The sequence below is a fragment of the Eleutherodactylus coqui genome, chromosome 10, assembly GCF_035609145.1.
Source record: "Eleutherodactylus coqui strain aEleCoq1 chromosome 10, aEleCoq1.hap1, whole genome shotgun sequence".
Lineage (NCBI taxonomy): Eukaryota > Metazoa > Chordata > Amphibia > Anura > Eleutherodactylidae > Eleutherodactylus > Eleutherodactylus coqui.
This window is the reverse complement of record NC_089846.1, coordinates 58,987,084-59,008,437: the sequence shown is the minus strand read 5'-3', so window position 1 is coordinate 59,008,437 and position 21,354 is coordinate 58,987,084. Positions and strand designations below refer to the sequence as shown.

General features: G+C 48.1%; 1 protein-coding gene across 1 annotated transcript in view; it reads left to right on the top strand.

Annotated features, from left to right (window-relative positions):
* The window catches only part of LOC136579759 (uncharacterized), a 77,736-nt gene that overhangs the window by 19,091 nt on the left and 37,291 nt on the right, over positions 1-21,354 (top strand). The window contains exons 7-9 of the mRNA XM_066579822.1: positions 6,914-7,053; positions 18,783-18,832; positions 20,309-20,398. Of these exons, the coding sequence (XP_066435919.1) occupies positions 6,914-7,053; positions 18,783-18,832; positions 20,309-20,398 (280 nt within the window). The remainder of the gene's footprint in view (positions 1-6,913; positions 7,054-18,782; positions 18,833-20,308; positions 20,399-21,354) is intronic.

The window sequence follows — 21,354 nt, the reverse complement described above, 5'->3', positions numbered from 1 at the left end:
GAAGATCCAGCCAGGGCGGAGACGGAGCGGCGGGAGCGGCAGAGGCAAAATGGCGCCAGACTTAAATTGGGCGGTGGGAAAACAGCCCGCCACGAGGCAGCGGTCACCGCCGGCCGGGGTCCGCAATCAAAGGGAAAGCGTGCGGCAGCGGCGACAGCAGCAAGCTCCGAGCCATCCGCACACCGCAGTTGGGGAGAGATGAGCTGAGGAGACAAGGAGAGGAGAGGGGGAACACGTGGGGAGGGCACGTACTCCATCAAGATGGCGGATCGTCGCGCCACCGCACAGATGTAGCGTGCAGCGCTACCAATAAGAGGCCAGTGGTAGAGCAGCGGGGTGGAGGCACTAAGGGAGTGGGACACAGGCCACAGACAGCAGGTCTCCCAGGCAGCCCCACTAGCAGTTCAGCAAGCAGCCCCGGCGCCGCGGCCTTGACGCCATTGAGGAGTCAGCGAGGGGGAGCAAGCTCAATCTCAGGGTCTCGCAGCCCAACCCCCGAGCCCTCCAGCTTTAGCCTCCCGGCCCATAGTTATATTAACCCCATTTATTATAATCCCCCCCCAGGGCAGCTTCCTCCCATCCTCTTAGCCAGCATACAGTGAGACGGCTCCCCCCTACGGCAGCCGTCCCCACTTCCCAATCCCCCCCCTCCACTTCTGGCATACAGAGCTGGTGCTTTGTTAACCCCCGCTATTTTAACCCCTTGCTGCAAGAAACGGCAGGTTACTCTTCTCAAACCTCATCCAATCGCGCCAGCGGCAGCCACCAGGGCCAAGGCGCCAGGCGCAGGCAGAGAGACAGGGCCAGAGTTCTAAGGCAGGAGGCCAGGCGTTCTAGGCAGACAGAGCAAGCGAGTAGAGCTTCGAGTAGCAGCAGCCGCAGGGTGCGAGAAATCAGTGGGCCAGATAGGAGCAGCAGCGAGGAAGAGCTAGTGCACCCAGAAGGCCAGCGCCAGCTGCCAGCCCCGCGATTACAGCAACGTAGCAAGGAACACAGGAACAGCAGGACACAGTTGCATTCGCAGGGACGGTCAGACAGAGACCAGCCTGGTTTGTCGCAGCAACGAGGGGCGAAGGAGGCTCCGCAGATGGTCGGTTGGCAGCCCACGCCTGAACATAGGATCCGCAGGAGGGAAGCAGCGAGGACAACACCCTTGGCATCGCCGGAGGTCGGTCGAGCTGGTGAGTCATCATTTCACAATGCTTGGTATAATGTTATGGATCCCGCGAGAGGCGCGGACAAACAAGATTTGGTCACGGTTTTGAAATCGTTGTTGAGCAAGGTTGATCTGCAAGAAGGGCTTTTAGTGTCCTGTGGTTCACCAGGGGGCGCAGGCCCGCCTGTCAGTAACGTTGGTGGTGGCTCAACAGCAAGTGCAGAGGGTGACCCATCTGAAGGTCTAAAATATGCAGATTCCATGTTTTGTGGTGTCGCCCCCTTGGGGGTAGGTTTGGCGGATGATGTATCAGATAATATCAAAAAAGGTATATACGTGGATATTTGGTCCTTGCTTTCAGCGGACCACGTTATGGTGGACAAAGAACGGGTTGCGGAATGAGGAATGGAGAAAAAGCCAAAAATCGCTAAGACGTTCGGTAACTGGCTACAAGCGTACTTGGTTTTGGCGCACGTAGCGTGCCAGCATCAGCCTAGCAAGGGCCCTGAGCTAATGGTGTATTTAAACACCATCTACAGCGCATACAAGCTGCACGGAGAGTCAGCTTGGTGGCGCTATGATGAAGATTTCAGGCGGCGGGTATCGGGACTGAGCCACATAAGCTGGGCTACAAAAGCCACAGATGTGTGGATTCAGCTTATTCTGGCACAGCGACCCGCCAGGTCGTCCTTTGTAGCGGGAGCCGCGGGAGGCAGTCATCAGCCCCCCGCGGCCGCACAGAGACCGAATGGCTCTTGTTGGCTATACAATGAGGGTCATTGCAGATTTTACACCACCTGCAAATTTAGGCATGAATGCTCGGTTTGCGGGGGACAGCACGCAGCAATACGCTGCTACCGGAAACAAAGATCGTCTGCCTCAGTGGGTGGTGCCAGTGGAGCGCCGAACCCCAGTGAGAAGCTGGTATCTGGATCTGTGGCTCGACAAGTACCACATGAAACAGGCAGCAAAAATTCCTTAAGTTCGGTTTTTCCGAGGGCTTTGTTATACCGTTTTCGTTCAACCCCGCAACAATGTTAGCCCCCAACCTTAAATCGGCGTTAGATAACATTGAGTTAGTTAAAGAAAAATTGCTTAAGGAAGTTGAGCTGGGCCGTATGGCCGGCCCCTTCGATGAACCGCCTTTTACGAACTTGCGCGTGTCCCCCTTGTGTTTAGTACCCAAGAAGGAAACCGGTAAATTCCCCTAATACACCATCTATCTTTCCCAACCGGAGGTTCCGTAAACGATGGCATATCAAAAGAACAGGCAACGGTCGCTTACACGTCGTTTGATTGCGCGGTTCGCTTGGTTAGATCAGCGGGAAGGGGAGCGCAGCTTGCGAAGACGGACATTGAGTCCGCTTTTCGCTTGTTGCCTATCCACCCTGATTGTTTTCATCTGCTTGGATGTCGTGTCGACAATCAATTTTTCATAGATATGTGTCTACCCATGGGATGCTCGATTTCATGCTATTATTTTGAATTGTTCAGTTCCTTTCTGGAGTGGTTACTCAAGTATGAGACGGACATCTCATCGGTGATACATTACCTGGATGATTTTTTGTTCGTGGGCACTGAGAAGTCAGGTGATTGCGAGTTTTTGCTCAGCACTTTTCGGTCCCTTATGCGTCGGGCAGGGGTACCGTTATCTGAGGAGAAAACCATGGGCCCAGTAACGCGAATAATTTTTCTTGGGATCGAGATCGACTCGGAGGAAATGATGTTCAGATTGCCGACAGAAAAAGCGGCCCGATTGCATAAGGCAGTCAATGATGTGGCCAGTTGCAAGAAGGTCACCCTGCGCCAGATCCAAGTGCTGTCAGGCCTGCTCAATTTGCGTGTAAAGTCATTCCCATGGGTCGGGTCTTCTCTAGAAGACTAACGTTGGCGACGGCAGGGGTACGTGAACCCCACCATTTCGTTTGAGTGACGCAAGGGATGAGAGCAGACCTGCATATATGGAAAGTGTTTTTACAATCTTTCAACGGGCAGGTTGTGTGCCCGAAGGAGGAGGTGGCAGGTAACGACATCAGCTTGTTCGCGGATGCGGCTGGTTTGGGAGGCTTTGGTGTCATTTTTAACAATCATTGGTGCAGGGAACCCTGGCCTCGGATATGGTTGGAAAAGGAATGGACTAAAAATATTACACTTTTGGAATTTTTTCCTTTGGTTGTAGCATTGGAGATATGGAATTCGGAATTACAGGACTGTAATATTTGTTTGTGGTCGGATGACGGTGGTTCACACGATTAACAAACAGTCCTCGGCTTCCCCGCCGGTATTGGCGTTGTTGAGACATGTGGTTTTGAGATGCCTGCAAAATAATATTTATTTACGAGCCAAACATGTGCCTGGTTGTGACAACGGAGCGGCTGATGCACAGATGGATGCGTTCAGGGAACGGCACCCACAGGCAGATGCCGAGGGGGTACTGTGCCCTCCTTTTTTATGGAGTCTGGCAGAGCAGAGTTGCTGAAGCTGGAGGAGGCATCGGTCACGGGTGCGACCTGGAAGAGTTACAACTCAATTTGGTCGTCTTGGTTATCGTTGGCAGGAGGGCGCGTGGCAGAGGGCGAAAGGGCGTGTTCGGCCACATTAGACATGTTAACATCTTTACGGGAAAAGCGGTTATCGGTCGGAGTAGCCAAAAAACACTTATAGGTAGTAGCCTTTTTGTTGAAACTACACGTAAAGTCGACATCACTAAGGAGTTTGTTTTTCGGCAGATAATACGGGGTTGGAAAAAAGACAAGACTCGAATCGACAAGCGGCGTCCCATTACGTTTGCCCTATTACTAAAACTGATAGAGATTTTAGAAAGCGTATGCATAAATAGTTCGGAGACGTTATTGTTCAGAACGGCATTTTTGTTGGCATTTTTGCAGCGTTACAGATTGGAGAGCTAGTTCCAGCAAGTAAAAATAAAGCCGGTGGTTTGCGCCATAACGACGTAATTTTTTCGGACGGGTCACTGCGGATATGTATTAGAAAATCGAAAACGGATATTTATGGCAGAGGCGAGTGGTTAGCCATCAGTAGGCTTGGCTCCAAGTGGTGCCCGGTCGACACGGTACGGTGTTATATGAGCTCGCGCCACAATTTTTGGTACACTCTTTGGGACTTCCCCTCACACGCTTCCAGTTTTTGGCGGTTTTCCGCTCAGCATTACGCAAGGCGGGTATGGACGCGTCCGAGTTCGGAACGCATTCTTTTAGAAAAGGTGCTGCAACCATGGCCGAAGCACATGGCATGCAAGAAGATGAGCTAAAACGGCTGGGTAGATGGAAGTCACAAGCCTATAAGTCTTACATTAGGCCGGACTTAATATTACAATGATCCGTGGTTGTGTTTCCGTATTGGCTATGTTTGTGGCGTGTTTTCCGGTTTTTCCTGGTTCGGGGTTTTTTCCTTGTTTTTTTCTTTGTTTCAGTTACGGAACCGTGGAAAGTATGGATAATCGGTCATTCTTTCGTGTATTGGGCAGAAAAGAGGGCAGCAACTCGGCCATTAGGAAAGAGCTTGGGGATGGCAGGAACTGTGGTGAATTGGCACGGAGTTTGAGGCCTGCAATGGCCCAGGTTGCTGCAAATCGTGACAAGGATCAGCAGGTTGACCCCCCGGAGAGTTATTTTGGTCGTGCACGCCGGGGGGAACGACCTAGGCAAGATAAAAATGGGCGACTTGCTCGTCTTGATGAAACAGGACATGCTCCGATTCAGGGAGTGTTTTCAGGAATCCATTTTGGTTTGGTCGGACATTGTCGCTAGGAGATTTTGGAGAGGAGCCAGAGACCCGGAAGCGATTGACAATGTGCGAAAGGTGGTTAACCTGAGGATGTCAAAGTTTGTACAATCCCTGGGGGGATTGCGATACGCCACTGGGAATTGGGGGACAGAGAAAGAGGTGCTTTGAGAGACGATGGAGTGCACCTTAATGAAGTGGGACTGGACACGTTCTTATCAGGACTGCAAGATGGAGTGGAAGTGGCATTAGCTCGGGTCGGTGGGGCGGAATGCGCCGTAGGTAATATGGTGCATGCCGTGTGGCCTGGAACTTTCCATGCTGGCTAAAGGAAAAAGGAGGAAGGTTTACAAGCCCATTGGAAATGCACAGTTAAAGTTAAGCAGGTTTTAGCATGGGAAGAGTTAGAGAGTTAGAGGTAGTTAAAGAGTTAATATATGTTTAAATCGTTTAATAAAGCTGTGGCCTACCCCACATTTATCCAACAAGAAGTCTATGGGTAAGTTAATTTTGGTAAGGGAGCGTCAGTTCAGGTTGATGCCCCCAGTCCTCATGGGACATGGTTTTCAAAACACTCTACATCCTAGTAGCTCTTCTCTGAATTGGTTCCAATTTTCCAGCCTTTTTAAAATTGGGGTGCCCAGAACAGGACACAGTATTTGAGATGAGGACTGTCTAAGGAAAAGTAGAGGGGGATAATTACCTCACGTGATCTAGACTCTATGCTGCTCTTAATACATTCCAGAACTGTGTTTGCCTTCTTGGTTACTGCATCACAATGTTGACTTATGTTCAATCTGTCATCTATGAGTATACTCAAGTCTTTTTCTCAATTCTGTGTGTGCGGTTTTAATTTTTCTTCCCCAGATATAGTACTTTCCATGTTTCCTTGTTAAAGGGGTTGTCTCGCGATAGCAAGTGGGGTTAAACACTTCTGTATGGCCATATTAATGCACTTTGTAATATACATCGTGCATTAAATATTGGCCATACAGAAGTTATAAACTTACCCCCTCCCGGTGCTGGCGTCCCCGTCTCCATGGCTATGAAAAAACTTCTCCTCTGGTCGCACGAACAGTCGCGCTTGCGCACTAAAGATTCCTCTTCTGGATGGTCCGGGCTCACGAGCTGCGTCCTGGCTCCTCCCTCTTCTCCGCATCATCGCATAGCTCCGCCTCCGTCACGTGGTGCCGATCAGCCAATGAGGTGGCTGTAATCGGTAGTGGAGCGCAGACTGGAGAAGAACATCCACGGTGCACCATGGGGGAAGACCCGCGGTGCACCGTGGGAGAAGACCAGCGGCGCCATCTTTGAAAAAAGAATCTTCAAAGCTGCAGAATGGGGCCGAATTTTTTTTTTTTTTAAATAACAAATGGATGCGGTTTTACTGTCTACTAAGGTGGGGTCTGTGTAAAAAAAAATTTTTATGTTTCGGCGCGGGACAACCCCTTTAAATACTATTCTATTAGATGTCACAAACGGGCTAAAGTGAAGATTCTGATAAGTAACATTAGTATGGCATATCTGAACAATTAGCCATAAATATCTGATTAGTAGGGGTCCCACCTCTAATCCGTAACTAGCGTAACAGTAAAGGGGAGGACCATTGTGGCAGTTTCCATTGAAGTCTATAGGGAGCAACATGAACAGGCATTCTTGTTTGGGTCTCACATAACTGGCTACAGACTTCAATGTAGACTGCTATGATGGTAACAAAATGAAACACAAGATTTATCACCCAAATCAGTCCCAACAGTGGGACCCTATCTATTTATCTGTTTAGGCATTTATGGCATACCCTATGAAATTCTTAAATCTAACTGTGATGTTCCTCTTGCCCGCCATTTGCTTTAAGTTTAGAGTAATGATAGAGGCCATTGGATCTCCATTCTTTTGACTCTCTCCTGATGATTACAAACATATTTGTCAGAATATCCCTTTAAGATCTCCTACTGGACTCTGTATTAGGCTATATGGATGGTAATGACACCTACACTGTCTCTACTTCCGTAGAATAATTTTACCTCTTGGCATCTTGTGGCGAAGTCTTCCAATTTTATGGATCATCATTATAATGTGAGAATCCTCTACACAGCCCGTCTGGAGATCAGTAGGGAAGAGGAAGAATATACTTTAAAAGAGATCATCACAGCGTAAGTTGTACCCTAATATTAATCAGCTCCTTTGTCGCCATGTTGAGTCATTTTATCCATTTACTACATTTATACTTTTTCCCCCTACTATAGAGCTCAATATTCTTAAAAGTTTCTATTAACTTTTAACAGGGTTGTATATTTTTTCAAACATAGTTAGGCATCTTCTAGGCTATGTAGAACCACATAGAGTCATCCAGCCACCCAGCCTGTGTACATATATTTACATCCTACTCCCGACTTGTGATACGCCTCCTTTAAATAACTTTTTGAATGTTACTTTGTGAGTCATACCCTAGTGTCGTCTGCTCATGCTGGTCTGCCCAGCACAGTAGTGCTGTGTTGCCAGTTCCCCTCTTCTGGCCACAGCAGAGGAAGAGAGGCTGAGGAGACAAAGGGTGCCATGTTTGGTGGTGCTGAAAACAGGCACCATATTGTTGAAGCCCTTAGGAGGTTTCAGAAGCAGTTCTGCCCCAGTGATAATGCAGACAGTGATGCAGTAATGCGTTACCGCCCTGAAGACCTCGCCCCATGGTGATATTTATGTGTAATTGTAGTGTACTGGATGTGTACACTCCATAATAGTAATGTGGTTGCTTCATTAATGTATGTTTTACTTTGGGCCAAATTTGGTTGTTTTGGCACTTACTCTATGCTTAGAGTTAGCCATACGGAAGATAGTGGCCCTGAGATGGGTGGATAGTACCCAGCATTGGTTGGTTTAGTGAATTCATATAAAAGAGAGGGGAGGAGTTTAGAGAAAGCTGATTCAGAAAGAGGAGAAGAGAAAAGATGGAGAAAGCCAGTGCGGTGGGAAGGAGAAGTGTGAATACAAAAGTAACATAAGATTTAAGAAAAAAAAGGAAGAAAGTCATAGAAAGCAGGATTTTCACTAAGATAAGAAATATAGAGAAAACAAACAGACAAAGAAAATAAAGGAATGGCCTAAAAGTAGCAGTAACTAAAGCAAAGCTTTATACTCAGAGATAAAAGAAGGAAATGAAAGCAGAAGGCAAAGCATACTGGACAGAGAAGATTCCTACGCTTTTACACTGTTTGACAGTCCAAAGTGCACAGATATGATTACTGCTCTTAATACCTGCATATGTTCAGATACCTGTAACTGTGTTTCATTAGTAAAGTCTACCCCAAGATATCAGCAATGCTATTTATATGAACTGATAGAAAATCCTTTTCTTCAAGAAAATAAAGTACTTTATGGTTTCACAATTCATCCTGCCTCCTAGATTCCCTTCCCACCACCGGAACATCTGCACTGAGGTAACACATTACACCTCAGGGGAAAAGAAAAAATTACCCCCCCCATTTTTTATTATTTTGTCCAGCACAGGTCTCAGCCTGTATGCGGACTGGCGTAGTGAATCTGACAAATCCCCATCTTACCCTATTCAACTTTACGGGGAGACCAAAAGAGCCAAAAACTAAATTATTATATTTCAACTGCATACCACCGTCTGGCTGAGAGGGGAGCAGCATGGCCACCGTGATAACCATCATTTACGCTGCTCACCATCGTGGTCTGGCTTGTCGCATAATATTATTTAGAACATGTTTTTTGAAGTGTGATGTAACATAATGCAGATGTGTAATGTGTATAATGATGCAGTATATGGAATGATGCAGTAAGGCATGAAAGTAAATGGTGAGTAGACTGTGATAACTAAACCTGGATGTAACGTGGAAGTTAAACAGTTAGTAATGCATAACACATGACAACCTCTGGATTATAGTACATCTATGACGTTTCTGCTCCTAAGGGGTATTTGAGGTTGTGGCATATGGCCAATTTAGTGATGTATTTAGTGGTTACGCCACAGTAATGACAAATAACAAAAACTGCTGATAGGTAGTTATGTAAAGAAGTGATGAAAACGCCATGTGCCTTGCTGCTGTTAACGAAACAAAGTGTATATATTGGCGGGAGACACTAGTTAATGAGAATGCATAATTTAAATGGCAGTGTCCATCGATATAGAGTATAGTTTCTTTTAGATTGTAATTCCAGTTATGTACCATTAAAAGCACCTGCACCCTCCTATAAAGAGAAACTATGTTTTTTTCAGTTGACATTTAGTAAAGCTTATTTTTGTAAAAATGGGCCTCCGCAGGTTCCGTCTGTCGTTACTGTGCCTTCCTGAACCTGTGCACTTGGATGTTGGGCCCCTGTCCCCCTCCCCCCCCCCCCCCCCATTGAGTCAGCATCTCACAGTTTGGTCAGAACCTTACAGACCAGTATCCCGCTGGAGATCATAGGCTCAGATAACAGTCCTTCTCTTGGATTGATGATAGAGATGAGCGAACGTGTTCGTCCGAACTTGATATCCGTGCGGATATTAGGGTGTTCGGGATGTTCGTTATTCGTAACGAACACCATGCGGTGTTCGGGTTACTTTCACTTTCTTCCCTGAGATGTTAGCGCGCTTTTCTGGCCAATTGAAAGACAGGGAAGGCATTACAACTTCCTCCTGTGTTGTTCCAGCCCTATACCACCCCCCTGCTGTGAGTGGCTGGCGAGATCAGGTGTCCGCCGAATATAAAAGTCGGCCCCTCCCGCGGCTCGCCTCAGATGCCTTGTGAGTTAGATGAGGGACAGTGCTGTTTGTACCGGAGCTGCTGTAGGGAAAGAATTTGTAGTTAGTGTAGGCTTCAAGACCCCCAAAGGTCCTTATTAGGGCCACTGATAGCTGTGTGTTGGCTGCTGTTAGCAGTGGCAATTTTTTTTTCTTCTCAAAATCGGCTCTGCAGAGTGTTGCACCCGGTATTAGGGACAGAAGTGTTGCATAGGCAGGGAGAGTGTTAGGAGTGAGTGTAGCCTTCAAGAACCTCAACGGTCCTTTCTAGGGCCATATTTAACCGTGTGCAGTACTGTGCTGGCTGCTGTTAGCTGTGCTGCATTTTTTTTTTCTTCTCAAAATCGCCTCTGCAGAGCATTGCACCCTCCATTGATACTACAGGGAAAGAATTGTGTAGGCAGGGCCACAACACAGTTATTATTCATTGAATATACGCAGTGCGGCCTTTTGCTTGTAAAACAAGTGAAAAAAATTCTATTTGACCTGCCTCTGTCCGTCCTGTGGAGTGTGGACACGTGTGAGCTGCGTGTACAACGTTAAAAAATCAGACGCACCCAGCTACGGTTTACTGCTAGCTTCACCATTTGCTTTCCTTAATTGGGAAAAAAATACCTGCTCTGCCAGAGTTATAATAACTCTGCTACCCTCACGTTCTGTGACACATTAGCAGGGCCACAGCACAGTTATTAAACTTCTCATGTTCATTGAATATACGCAGTGCTGCCTTTTGGTGGAAAAAAACTGAAAAAAAATCTATTTGTCCTGCCTCTGTCCGTCCTAAGGGCTGTGTGTACATGTCGGCTGCGTGTGCAACGTTTAAAAATCAGACGCACCCAGCTACGTTTTACTGCTGGCTTCGCCATTTGCTTTCCTTAATTGGGAAAAAAATACCTGCTCTGCCAGAGTTATAATAACTCTGCTACCCTCACGTTCTGTGACACATTAGCAGGGCCACAGCACAGTTATTAAACTTCTCATGTTCATTGAATATACGCAGTGCTGCCTTTTGGTGGAAAAAAACTGAAAAAAAATCTATTTGTCCTGCCTCTGTCCGTCCTAAGGGCTGTGTGTACGTGTCGGCTGCGTGTGCAACTTTTAAAAATCAGACGCACCCAGCTACGGTTTACTGCTGGCTTCGCCATTTGCTTTCCTTAATTGGGAAAAAAATACCTGCTCTGCCAGAGTTATAATAACTCTGCTACCCTCACGTTCTGTGACACATTAGCAGGGCCACAGCACAGTTATTAAACTTAGATTATTCATTCACTAGAGGCAGTGGGGCCTTTCGTTTTCAAAAAAGGGAAAAAATTATATTTGGCCTGCAGCCTTGCGCCAATTTATTTCCTGCCTGTGAAATCAAATCACTGGTAATACAGCATGCTGAGGGGTAGGGGTAGGCCTAGAGGACGTGGACGCGGCCGAGGACGCGGAGGGCCAAGTCAGGGTGTGGGCACAGGCCGAGCTCCTGATCCAGGTGTGTCGCAGCCGACTGCTGCGCGATTAGGAGAGAGGCACGTTTCTGGCGTCCCCACATTCATCGCCCAATTAATGGGTCCACGCGGGAGACGGTTATTAGAAAATGAGCAGTGTGAGCAGGTCCTGTCCTGGATGGCAGAAAGTGCTTCGAGCAACCTATCGTCAACCCGCAGTTCTGCGCCGTCCACTGCTGCAAATCCGAATCCTCTGTCTGCTGCTCCTCCTTCCTCCCAGCCTCCTCACTCCACTACAATGACACCTGCTCAGGAGCGGGAACACTCCCAGGAACTGTTCTCGGGCCCCTGCTTAGATTGGGCAGCAGCGGTTCCTCTCCCACCAGAGGAGTTTATCGTCACTGATGCCCAACCATTCGAAAGTTCCCGGGGTCCGGGGGAAGAGGCTGGGGACTTCCGCCAACTGTCTCAACAACTTTCTGTGGGTGAGGAGGACGATGACGATCAAACACAGTTGTCTTGCAGTGAGGTAGTAGTAAGGGCAGTAAGTCCGAGGGAGCAGCGCACAGAGGATTCGGAGGAAGAGCAGCAGGACGATGAGGTGACTGACCCCACCTGGTGTGCAACGCTTACTCAGGAGGACAGGTCTTCAGAGGGGGAGTCAAGGGCATCAGCAGGGCAGGTTGCAAGAGGCAGTGCGGTGGCCAGGGGTAGAGGCAGGGCCAGACCGAATAATCCACCAACTGTTTCCCAAAGCGCCCCCTCGCGCCATGCCACCCTGCAGAGGCCGAGGTGCTCTAAGGTCTGGCAGTTTTTCACAGAGACGCCTGACGACCGACGAACAGTGGTGTGCAACCTTTGTCGCACAAAGCTCAGCCGGGGAGCCAACACCAACAGCCTCACCACCACCACCATGCGCAGACATATGATGGCCAAGCACCCCACAAGGTGGGACGAAGGCCGTTCAGCGCCTCCGATTTGCACCCCTGCCTCTCCCCCTGTGCCCCAACCTGCCACTGAGATGCAACCCCCCTCTCAGGACACAGGCACTACCGCCTCATGGCCTGCACCCACACCCTCATCTCCGCTGTCCTCGGCCCCATCCAGCAGTGTAGTTCAGCGCACCGTCCAGCCGTCGCTTGCGCAACTGTTGGAGCGCAAGTACGCCGCCACGCACCCGCACGCTCAAACGTTAACCGTCCGCATAGCAAAATTCATCAGCCTTGAGATGCTGCCGTATAGGGTTGTGGAAACTGAGTCCTTCAAAAGTATCATGGAGGCGGCGGCCCCGCGCTACTCAGTTCCCAGTCGCCACTACTTTTCCCGATGTGCCGTCCCAGCCCTGCATGACCACGTCTCCCGCAACATTGTACGCGCCCTCACCAACGCGGTTACTGCCACGGTCCACTTAACAACGGACACGTGGACAAGCACAGGCGGGCAGGGCCACTACATCTCCCTGACGGCACATTGGGTGAATTTAGTGGAGGCTGGGACAGAGTCAGAGCCTGGGACCGCTCACGTCCTACCCACCCCCAGAATTGCGGGCCCCAGCTCGGTGGTGGTATCTGCGGAGGTGTATGCTTCCTCCACTAAAGCACCCTCCTCCTCCTCCTCCTCCTCCTCTGTCTCGCAATCAAGATGTGTTAGCAGCAGCATGTCGCCAGCAGTCGGTGTCGCGCGGTGTGGCAGCACAGCGGTGGGCAAGCGTCAGCAGGCCGTGCTGAAACTACTCAGCTTAGGCGATAAGAGGCACACGGCCCACGAACTGCTGCAGGGTCTGACAGAGCAGACCGACCGCTGGCTTGCGCCGCTGAGCCTCCAACCGGGCATGGTCGTGTGTGACAACGGCCGTAACCTGGTGGCGGCTCTGCAGCTCGGCAGCCTCATGCACGTGCCATGCCTGGCCCATGTCTTTAATTTGGTGGTTCAGCGCTTTCTGAAAAGCTACCCACGCTTGTCAGACCTGCTCGTAAAGGCGCGCCGGCTCTGCGCACATTTCCGCAAGTCCCACACGGACGCTGCCACCCTGCGCACCCTGCAACATCACTTTAAGCTGCCAGTGCACCGACTGCTGTGCGACGTGCCCACACGGTGGAACTCTACGCTCCACATGTTGGCCAGGCTCTATGAACAGCGTAGAGCTATAGTCGAATACCAACTCCAACATGGGCGGCGCAGTGGGAGTCAGCCTCCTCAATTCCTTTCAGAAGAGTGGGCCTGGTTGGCAGACATCTGCCATGTCCTTGGTAATTTTGAGGAGTCTACCCAGGTGGTGAGCGGCGATGCTACAATCATTAGCGTCACCATTCCTCTGCTATGCATCTTGAGAAATTCCCTGCAAACAATAAAGGCAGCTGCTTTGCGCTCGGAAACGGGGGCGGTGGAAGACAGTATGCCGCTGGATAGTCAGGGCACCCTCCTGTCTATTTCTCAGCGCGTACAGGAGGAGGAGCATGAGGAGGATGAGGAGGAGGGGAAAGAGACAGCTTGGCCAGCTGCTGACGGTACACCGGCTGATTGCCTGTCATCCTTTCAGCGTGTATGGCCTGAGGAGGAGGAGGAGGAGGAGGAGGAGGATCCTGGCAGTGATCTTCCTAGTGAAGACAGCCATGTGTTGCGTACAGGTACCCTGGCACACATGGCTGACTTCATGTTAGGATGCCTTTCTCGTGACCCTCGCGTTGCACGCATTCTGGCCACAACGGATTACTGGGTGTACACACTGCTCGACCCACGCTATAAGGAGAACCTGCCCACTCTCATTCCCGAAGAGGAAAGGGGTTCGAGAGTGTTGCTATACTACAGGACCCTTGCGGACAAGCTGATGGTAAAATTCCCAGCCGACAGCGCTAGTGGCAGAAGGCGCAGTACCGAGGGCAAGGTAGCAGGGGAGGTGCGGAGATCGAGCAGCATGTACATCCCAGGCAGTGCAACAGTCTTTAAGGGCCTGGACAGCTTTATGGCTCCCCACCAAGACTGTGTCACCGCTCCCCAGTCAAGGCTGAGTCGGCGGGAGCACTGTAAAAGGATGGTGAGGGAGTACGTAGCCGATCGCACGACCGTCCTCCGTGACGCCTCTGCCACCTACAACTACTGGGTGTCGAAGCTGGACACGTGGCCTGAATTCGCGCTGTATGCCCTGGAGGTGCTTGCTTGTCCTGCGGCTAGCGTCTTGTCGGAGAGGGTGTTTAGTGCGGCTGGGGGAATCATCACAGATAAGCGTACCCGCCTGTCAACCGACAGTGCCGACAGGCTAACACTCATCAAGATGAACAAAGCCTGGATTTCCCCAGACTTCTCTTCTCCACCAGCGGACAGCAGTGATACGTAAGCAATACGTAGGCTGCACCCGCGGATGGAAGCTACGTTCTCTCTCACCATCCAAAACGGGGACATTTCTGCTTCATCAATCTGTGTCTAATATTCCTCCTCCCCCTCCTGCTCCTCCTCCTGAAACCTCACGTAATCACGCTGAACGGGCAATTTTTCTTAGGGCCACAAGGCTCACTCATCTAATTTTTCGAAACAATTTTTATATGTTTCAATGCTCTTAAAAGCGTTGAAACTTTAACTTGAACCAATTTTTCGTTAAACTGGGCTGCCTCCAGGCCTAGTTACCACTTAAGCCACATTAACCAAAGCGATTAATGGGTTTCACCTGCCATCTTGGTTGGGCATGGCCAATGTTTACTGAGGTACATTAGTACTGTTGGTACACCAATTTTTTGGGGCCCTCACCTACAGTGTAATCATAGCAATTTGTATGTTCTTCGCCTGCACTCATGGTACAGAAGTGTGTGTGGGGTTGGCCTACACTTTAGCTACATAAATGTAACTTGGGCCTTGGCTATACTAAGGCTACTGAAATGGAACTAAGACTGCGCTCCCACTATACTGCTGCTTCAGAATTGTTACTGGGGCCTGTCTTGAGTGCTACTATTGCTGACATGGAACGAAGACTACGCTCCCGCTATACTGCTGCTTCGGAATTGTTACTGGGGCCTGTCTTGAGTGCTACTATTGCTGACATGGAACGAAGACTGCGCTCCCGCTATACTGCTGCTTCGGAATTGTTACTGGGGCCTGTCTTGAGTGCTACTATTGCTGACATGGAACGAAGACTGCGCTCCTCCTATAATGCTGCTAGTGATATGTTAGTGGGGCCTGTCCTAATGCTACGGCTGAAATGTTACGAATTATGGGCTCTGCCTATACCGCTGCTAATGGTATGTCTCTGGGGTGTGGAAACAGAGGCTTCCCAAAGACATGATGGCGGCGAGGCCATTTCCCACCAACGCGGTTACTGTTAAGGTGCATATAACCACGGACACGTGGAGAGGACACGTAGTGCCTCAAAAACATCCCCCTCCTCCTCCAACAGGGAAAACATTCTTGGCAAATGCCTTTGCATTGGTTCGTCTGGTGGCAGTCCAAGAATTTCACCTTTACCGACACTACAAGAGAGCCCCCCCACCATCCCCCCGCCACGGCCCACTTAATCCTGGCCACATTCCGAAAACCAACAAAATAAAACCGCGCTACTAGGTCCGCAGTCACCACCACATTACCACCAACGCGGTTACTGTTAAGGTGCATATAACCACGGACACATGGAGAGGACACGTAGTGCCTCAAAAACATCCCCCTCCTCCTCCAACAGGGAAAACATTCTTGGCAAATGCCTTTGCATTGGTTCGTCTGGTGGCAGTCCAAGAATTTCACCTTTACCGACACTACAAGAGAGCCCCCCCACCATCCCCCCGCCACGGCCCACTTAATCCTGGCCACATTCCGAAAACCAACAAAATAAAACCGCGCTACTAGGTCCGCAGTCACCACCACATTACCACCAACGCGGTTACTGTTAAGGTGCATATAACCACGGACACGTGGAGAGGACACGTAGTGCCTCAAAAACATCCCCCTCCTCCTCCAACAGGGAAAACATTCTTGGCAAATGCCTTTGCATTGGTTCGTCTGGTGGCAGTCCAAGAATTTCACCTTTACCGACACTACAAGAGAGCCCCCCCACCATCCCCCCGCCACGGCCCACTTAATCCTGGCCACATTCCGAAAACCAACAAAATAAAACCGCGCTACTAGGTCCGCAGTCACCACCACATTACCACCAACGCGGTTACTGTTAAGGTGCATATAACCACGGACACATGGAGAGGACACGTAGTGCCTCAAAAACATCCCCCTCCTCCTCCAACAGGGAAAACATTCTTGGCAAATGCCTTTGCATTGGTTCGTCTGGTGGCAGTCCAAGAATTTCACCTTTACCGACACTACAAGAGAGCCCCCCCACCATCCCCCCGCCACGGCCCACTTAATCCTGGCCACATTCCGAAAACCAACAAAATAAAACCGCGCTACTAGGTCCGCAGTCACCACCACATTACCACCAACGCGGTTACTGTTAAGGTACATATTACCAGTCTGACTGGGGCATGCAGACACCTTGACAGAATGAATAGTGTGTGGCACATAGGTTCCCCATTGCTATGCCCACGTGTGCAGCTCCTGATGGCGGTGGCACAGGATTCTATTTCTCATTGCTTCTGTACAGCATTGTGGGCTATCGCCCCGCCCCTTTTAAAGAGGGTCGCTGCCTAGCCGTGCCAACCCTCTGCAGTGTGTGCCTGCGGTTCCTCCTCATGGCAGACGCACTTCTAAATAGACATGAGCGTGGTGTGGCATGAGGGCAGCTGAAGGCTGCGCAGGGACACTTTGGTGTGCGCTGTGGGGGGGAGGGGGGGCGGTTGGTCAGCATGTAACCCAGGAGAAGTGGCAGCGGAGTGTCATCCAGGCAGTGATTGTGCTTTGTTGTAGCTAGTGTGGTGCTTAGCAAAGGTATGCCATGCTAATGAGGGCTTTTCAGAAGTAAAAGTTTTTGGGAGGGGGGGGGGGGGGCCCACTCTTGCCGGTATTGTGGCTTAATAGTGGGACCTGTGAACTTGAGATGCAGCCCAACATGTAGCCCCTCGCCTGCCCTATCCGTTGCTGTGTCGTTCCCATCACTTTGTTGAATTGCCCAGATTTTCACACATGAAAACCTTAGCGAGCATCGGCGAAATACAAAAATGCTCTGGTCGCCCATTGACTTCAATGGGGTTCGTTATTCGAAACGAACCCTCGAACATCGCGGGAAGTTCGTTTCGAATAACGAACACCCGAACATTTTGGTGTTCGCTCATCTCTAATTGATGACCTTTTACTGCCCCATCCAGCTCTCGTTCTTAACCAGCCCATGTCCTGGCATTTTGTGCTCTTGAGACTGTTGTGGCGGACACAGCAAACCTTGTGACGGCACTTATGGATGTGCCATCCTGGAGGAGCAGGACTACCTGTGTAACCTGATTGGGCTGCAGGTAGCGCCTCGTGTACCAGTAATGACAAGGACACCAGCAGAACTAGAGTGAAATCAGGAAGGAGAGAGAAGTTGTCTTCATTCACTTTTTGTCTTGCTGTCACCTCTCTGCTCCTGTTGTCACCTTTATTTACACCAGAGCAGGTGAATTTGATTCACAATCACTTCTGCTTACTAACTGGACAGATGGATATCTCTGAAGTTGAAGTGACTTGGGGTTATACGGTTATGCTTAAGGCCAGCTTCACATGGTCGTATTTGCGTACGCAATATGCAGTGAACAGTACCCATTGATTTCAATTAGTTCATTCCCTTAAGCGTATTTTCCTGTGCATTTCAGTCACACAAAAGAAAAAATGTAGCACACTTTATTTTCCTGTGGATTTGCATACCAAAAGTTCCCATAGAAGTCAATGGGAATGCACAAATGCACACAAAGTATGCTAGGAGATGCATGAAACCCTTCATAATTCCACAGGAAAAAGAACACTTTGGGCTTGCGTGTGCAAAAACTACAGTAGAATACGTGCAAAAAAGCAACGCTTATTATGCAAAAACATGGCACCCATGCACACAAATGTACGTATGGTCCTGTAAGGCCAGCCTAAGTGTTCTCACAATTTTTTGGGCAGTGTATTATGGTTTCCATTCAATTTAATGCAGAACACAAATAGCACAAAAAAATCTAACATGTACACATAAAACAAATGTATTAAAATAACAGATCATTTTATCATCAATGTTTTTTTTTCAGTTTTCGAGATATAAAAATAGAAACAGACAACAAACATATAATTGTAATAGTGCAATATAAGTTTAGAACAAAAACATGGAAGTATACTAAATAGAGATGAGCGAGCATACTCGTCCAAGCTTGATGCTCGTTCGAGTAGTAGCATACTCGATGGTGCTCATTACTCAAGCAAGCACCACGTGGTGCTCGAGAAACTTTAGTGTCCCCTCCCCCTAGCGCCATTTTTTAGCTACTAAACATGCAGGGAAGGCTTTATCACTACCTGTTGTGACATGCCAACCCTCTGCACGTCTACAGCAGTGAGTGGCTGGGCCGATCAGGTGACCGCAGAGTATTAAAGGAGAGAGAGGGGAGAGAGAGAGAGAGATCCTCCGATATGCAGAGCATGTGCAACCTTGAAAAATGCTCGAGTCTGCCATTGACTTCAATGGGGTTCGTTACTCGAACCGAGCTCTCGAGTATTACAAAAAGTTCAACTCGAGTAGCGAGCACCGGAGCATTTTGGTGCTCGCTCATCTCTAATCCTAGACAATAAAGCTCATTTACATGAAATGTTTTCTCTACTTCTTCCTTAGGCCAATTGATAACATCCTCTTAGAGCTGAAGCTTGGCAAGTCAATTAAAGGTACAGACGGAAAAAAAATTGTGAATCTATGCACCCAGTTAAGAAAACAACCCTCTACCCCACCACCATCTCCAAAATAGAAATGGCTGTCGGAGTAGCAGTTTCTTCTCTATACCCCTGTAAAATCACGTAAAAAACATAACAAATAACACCCTTTTTTGCGCACTCTTCCGTTTCTTTTAAAGAAACAATAAATTGAACACACTATTTATCTTGCACAGCAAAAAACGTAAAATGCTTATTTTGCTCATTTTGCCCCCCGCAATAAAAGTCATCAACAAAGTCCTATGTACCCCACAATAGTACCAGTAAAAACTACAGCTTATCGCACAAAAAATAAGCCCTCATAAAACTCTGTCCATGGAAAAATAAAAAAAGTTATGAGCCTTTGAATGTAACGCTTTAAAACGGGGGTTTTATTGTGCAAAAGTGGAAAAACCTAAAAAAAATATTTTCTGCATCGTCGTAATCATACCAACATGCAGAAAAAATGTATGTTATTTATGCAATATGATGAAGGCTAATCTCATATATGCGTTCACAAAACGGAGCGCAAAACCGCGTCATTTTACCATGATTTTGCATGGCATTTTCTAACGCACGTAACAGCGTTTGACTGTAAACTGTGATGAGGCATGTTAAAAAGTACTAAAAAGCGCAAAAATAAAGCAGATAGCGCTCAAAAATTGCAGCACTGGAAACACCACATTTGAACACTCGTCTGTAAGGCCCATTCAGAGCAATGGCGGCATTGTATCGGCATTCAGAACGCCACGCTAATAACGGTAAAACACGGGCTGTGAGAGTGCGGTCTAAGGGCTTATTCACACAAGCATAAATTAGCTGCCCTTTTAATGGCCGGCCGATATACGCTACCATCTGAGCTGTCTTCACTTCCCTCCTCCTCACCGACTCTCTGCCTCTCTCCTCCCCTCTCGCAGCCAGCAATGGAGGGGGTGGATCTTAACTTTGCCCCGCCCCACCCCCTCCCATTGCAAACAGCCAAAGGGGAGAAGAGAGGCAGAGAGCTAGCGAGGGGGAGGGAAGGGGAAGACAGCTCAGATGGTAGCATATATTGGCTGGCCGTGAAAACGGTGGCCTATATACGCTCATGTGAGTAAGCCCTAACACTGTAAAAAACAATGGCCGAATTGATGTGTTTTCTCTCCCTGCCCTCAAAAAAAATGAAAAAAGTTTTACAATACATTACATGTGGCCAAAAAATGGTACCAATAAAAACTACAACTCGTCACATGAAAAACAAGCTCTTGTACAGCCATGTAGATGGAAAAATAAAGTTGTGTCTTTTGAAATGGTCTTGTGACCATTGAGCCAAAATAGGGTGTGTCCTTAAGGGTTTAGTCTTATGTAAATTTAAAAAAAAAAAGGCTTGCATACTGGACAACCATTCACATGCTTCCATCGTGGCATGGATCTACCAAAAAATTCAGTAATTAATCATTTTTTTCTTACTAGAGGGTAACATAGTCTTGACCTTCGAGACTGAGGATGGTTTGCTTCTTTTGGGGGTACGCACTGACACAGGAAGAACCTTATATCTTGCATGTGAGTATACGATATAGAATATAATTCAGATATTCTAACTCTTCCAAGTAATTTTGCAATTCATGTTAAAACCGTATGACAGCATAATTCTGTTACAATCTACATAAAAAGTTTGCTTTTTTTGTGGACAATCCAATTATTAGATGGCTTTCCCAACAATAAACTGATCTCACTACTGGTAACCCCTATTGATCAGGTGTAATACGTGAGGGAAGCTAAATACAAATGTTCAATTCCTATGCAGTGCAACCACAAGAGAAATTAAGCATTATATGCTTATTCAAATCAATGGGCTGTCCATGTAATGTATGGATGTTTCAGGTCTTCTGGATGTTCTTTTTAGCCTCTCTGTTTTGGATAATTAAAGCAGTCAACCCCTTTAAAAATTATATGCAATACCACACATGACCACAGGGAGTGCTGTTCAGAAAAAATGTGTCAGCCTCTTTGAGCACAAAGCAGTATTTTTTCAGGCACATGTAGTTCAAAAATCTAGAGCTCTGTGTAGAGGAAAAACAAATGTAGTAAATTACAATTTACTGTGTAAAATTTAAATGACCAATGTAATGTAGTTCTCAATGTGTCAGAATGCAGAAAAATGTTCTTCTACAATGAAAATCTGATAAGCAATGTGTACTTTTGATGTGTAGGTAAAATACTGCTCCACTTCCTCCCACAAAACCAACTTATTAATTTTCTGATATACTTTGTACTACTGTGACATTTTATGGAAATGACCACAGGCTTCCCCTACAGTACGAATGTAGGCCTTTCTTTTAAGAGAATCGACTGCTGATATAAAGCTTCAACAGAAAACAATCACATTTAGAGTTTATTTTGGAGTTAAACACTTGGATCCCTAATGACAATGTTCACATAGTAGTGCCCATTAGTGCCTCAAGAATTAGTACTGTACAAAAAAGACATAATAGTGCCATCCAATGCCCAAATATCAG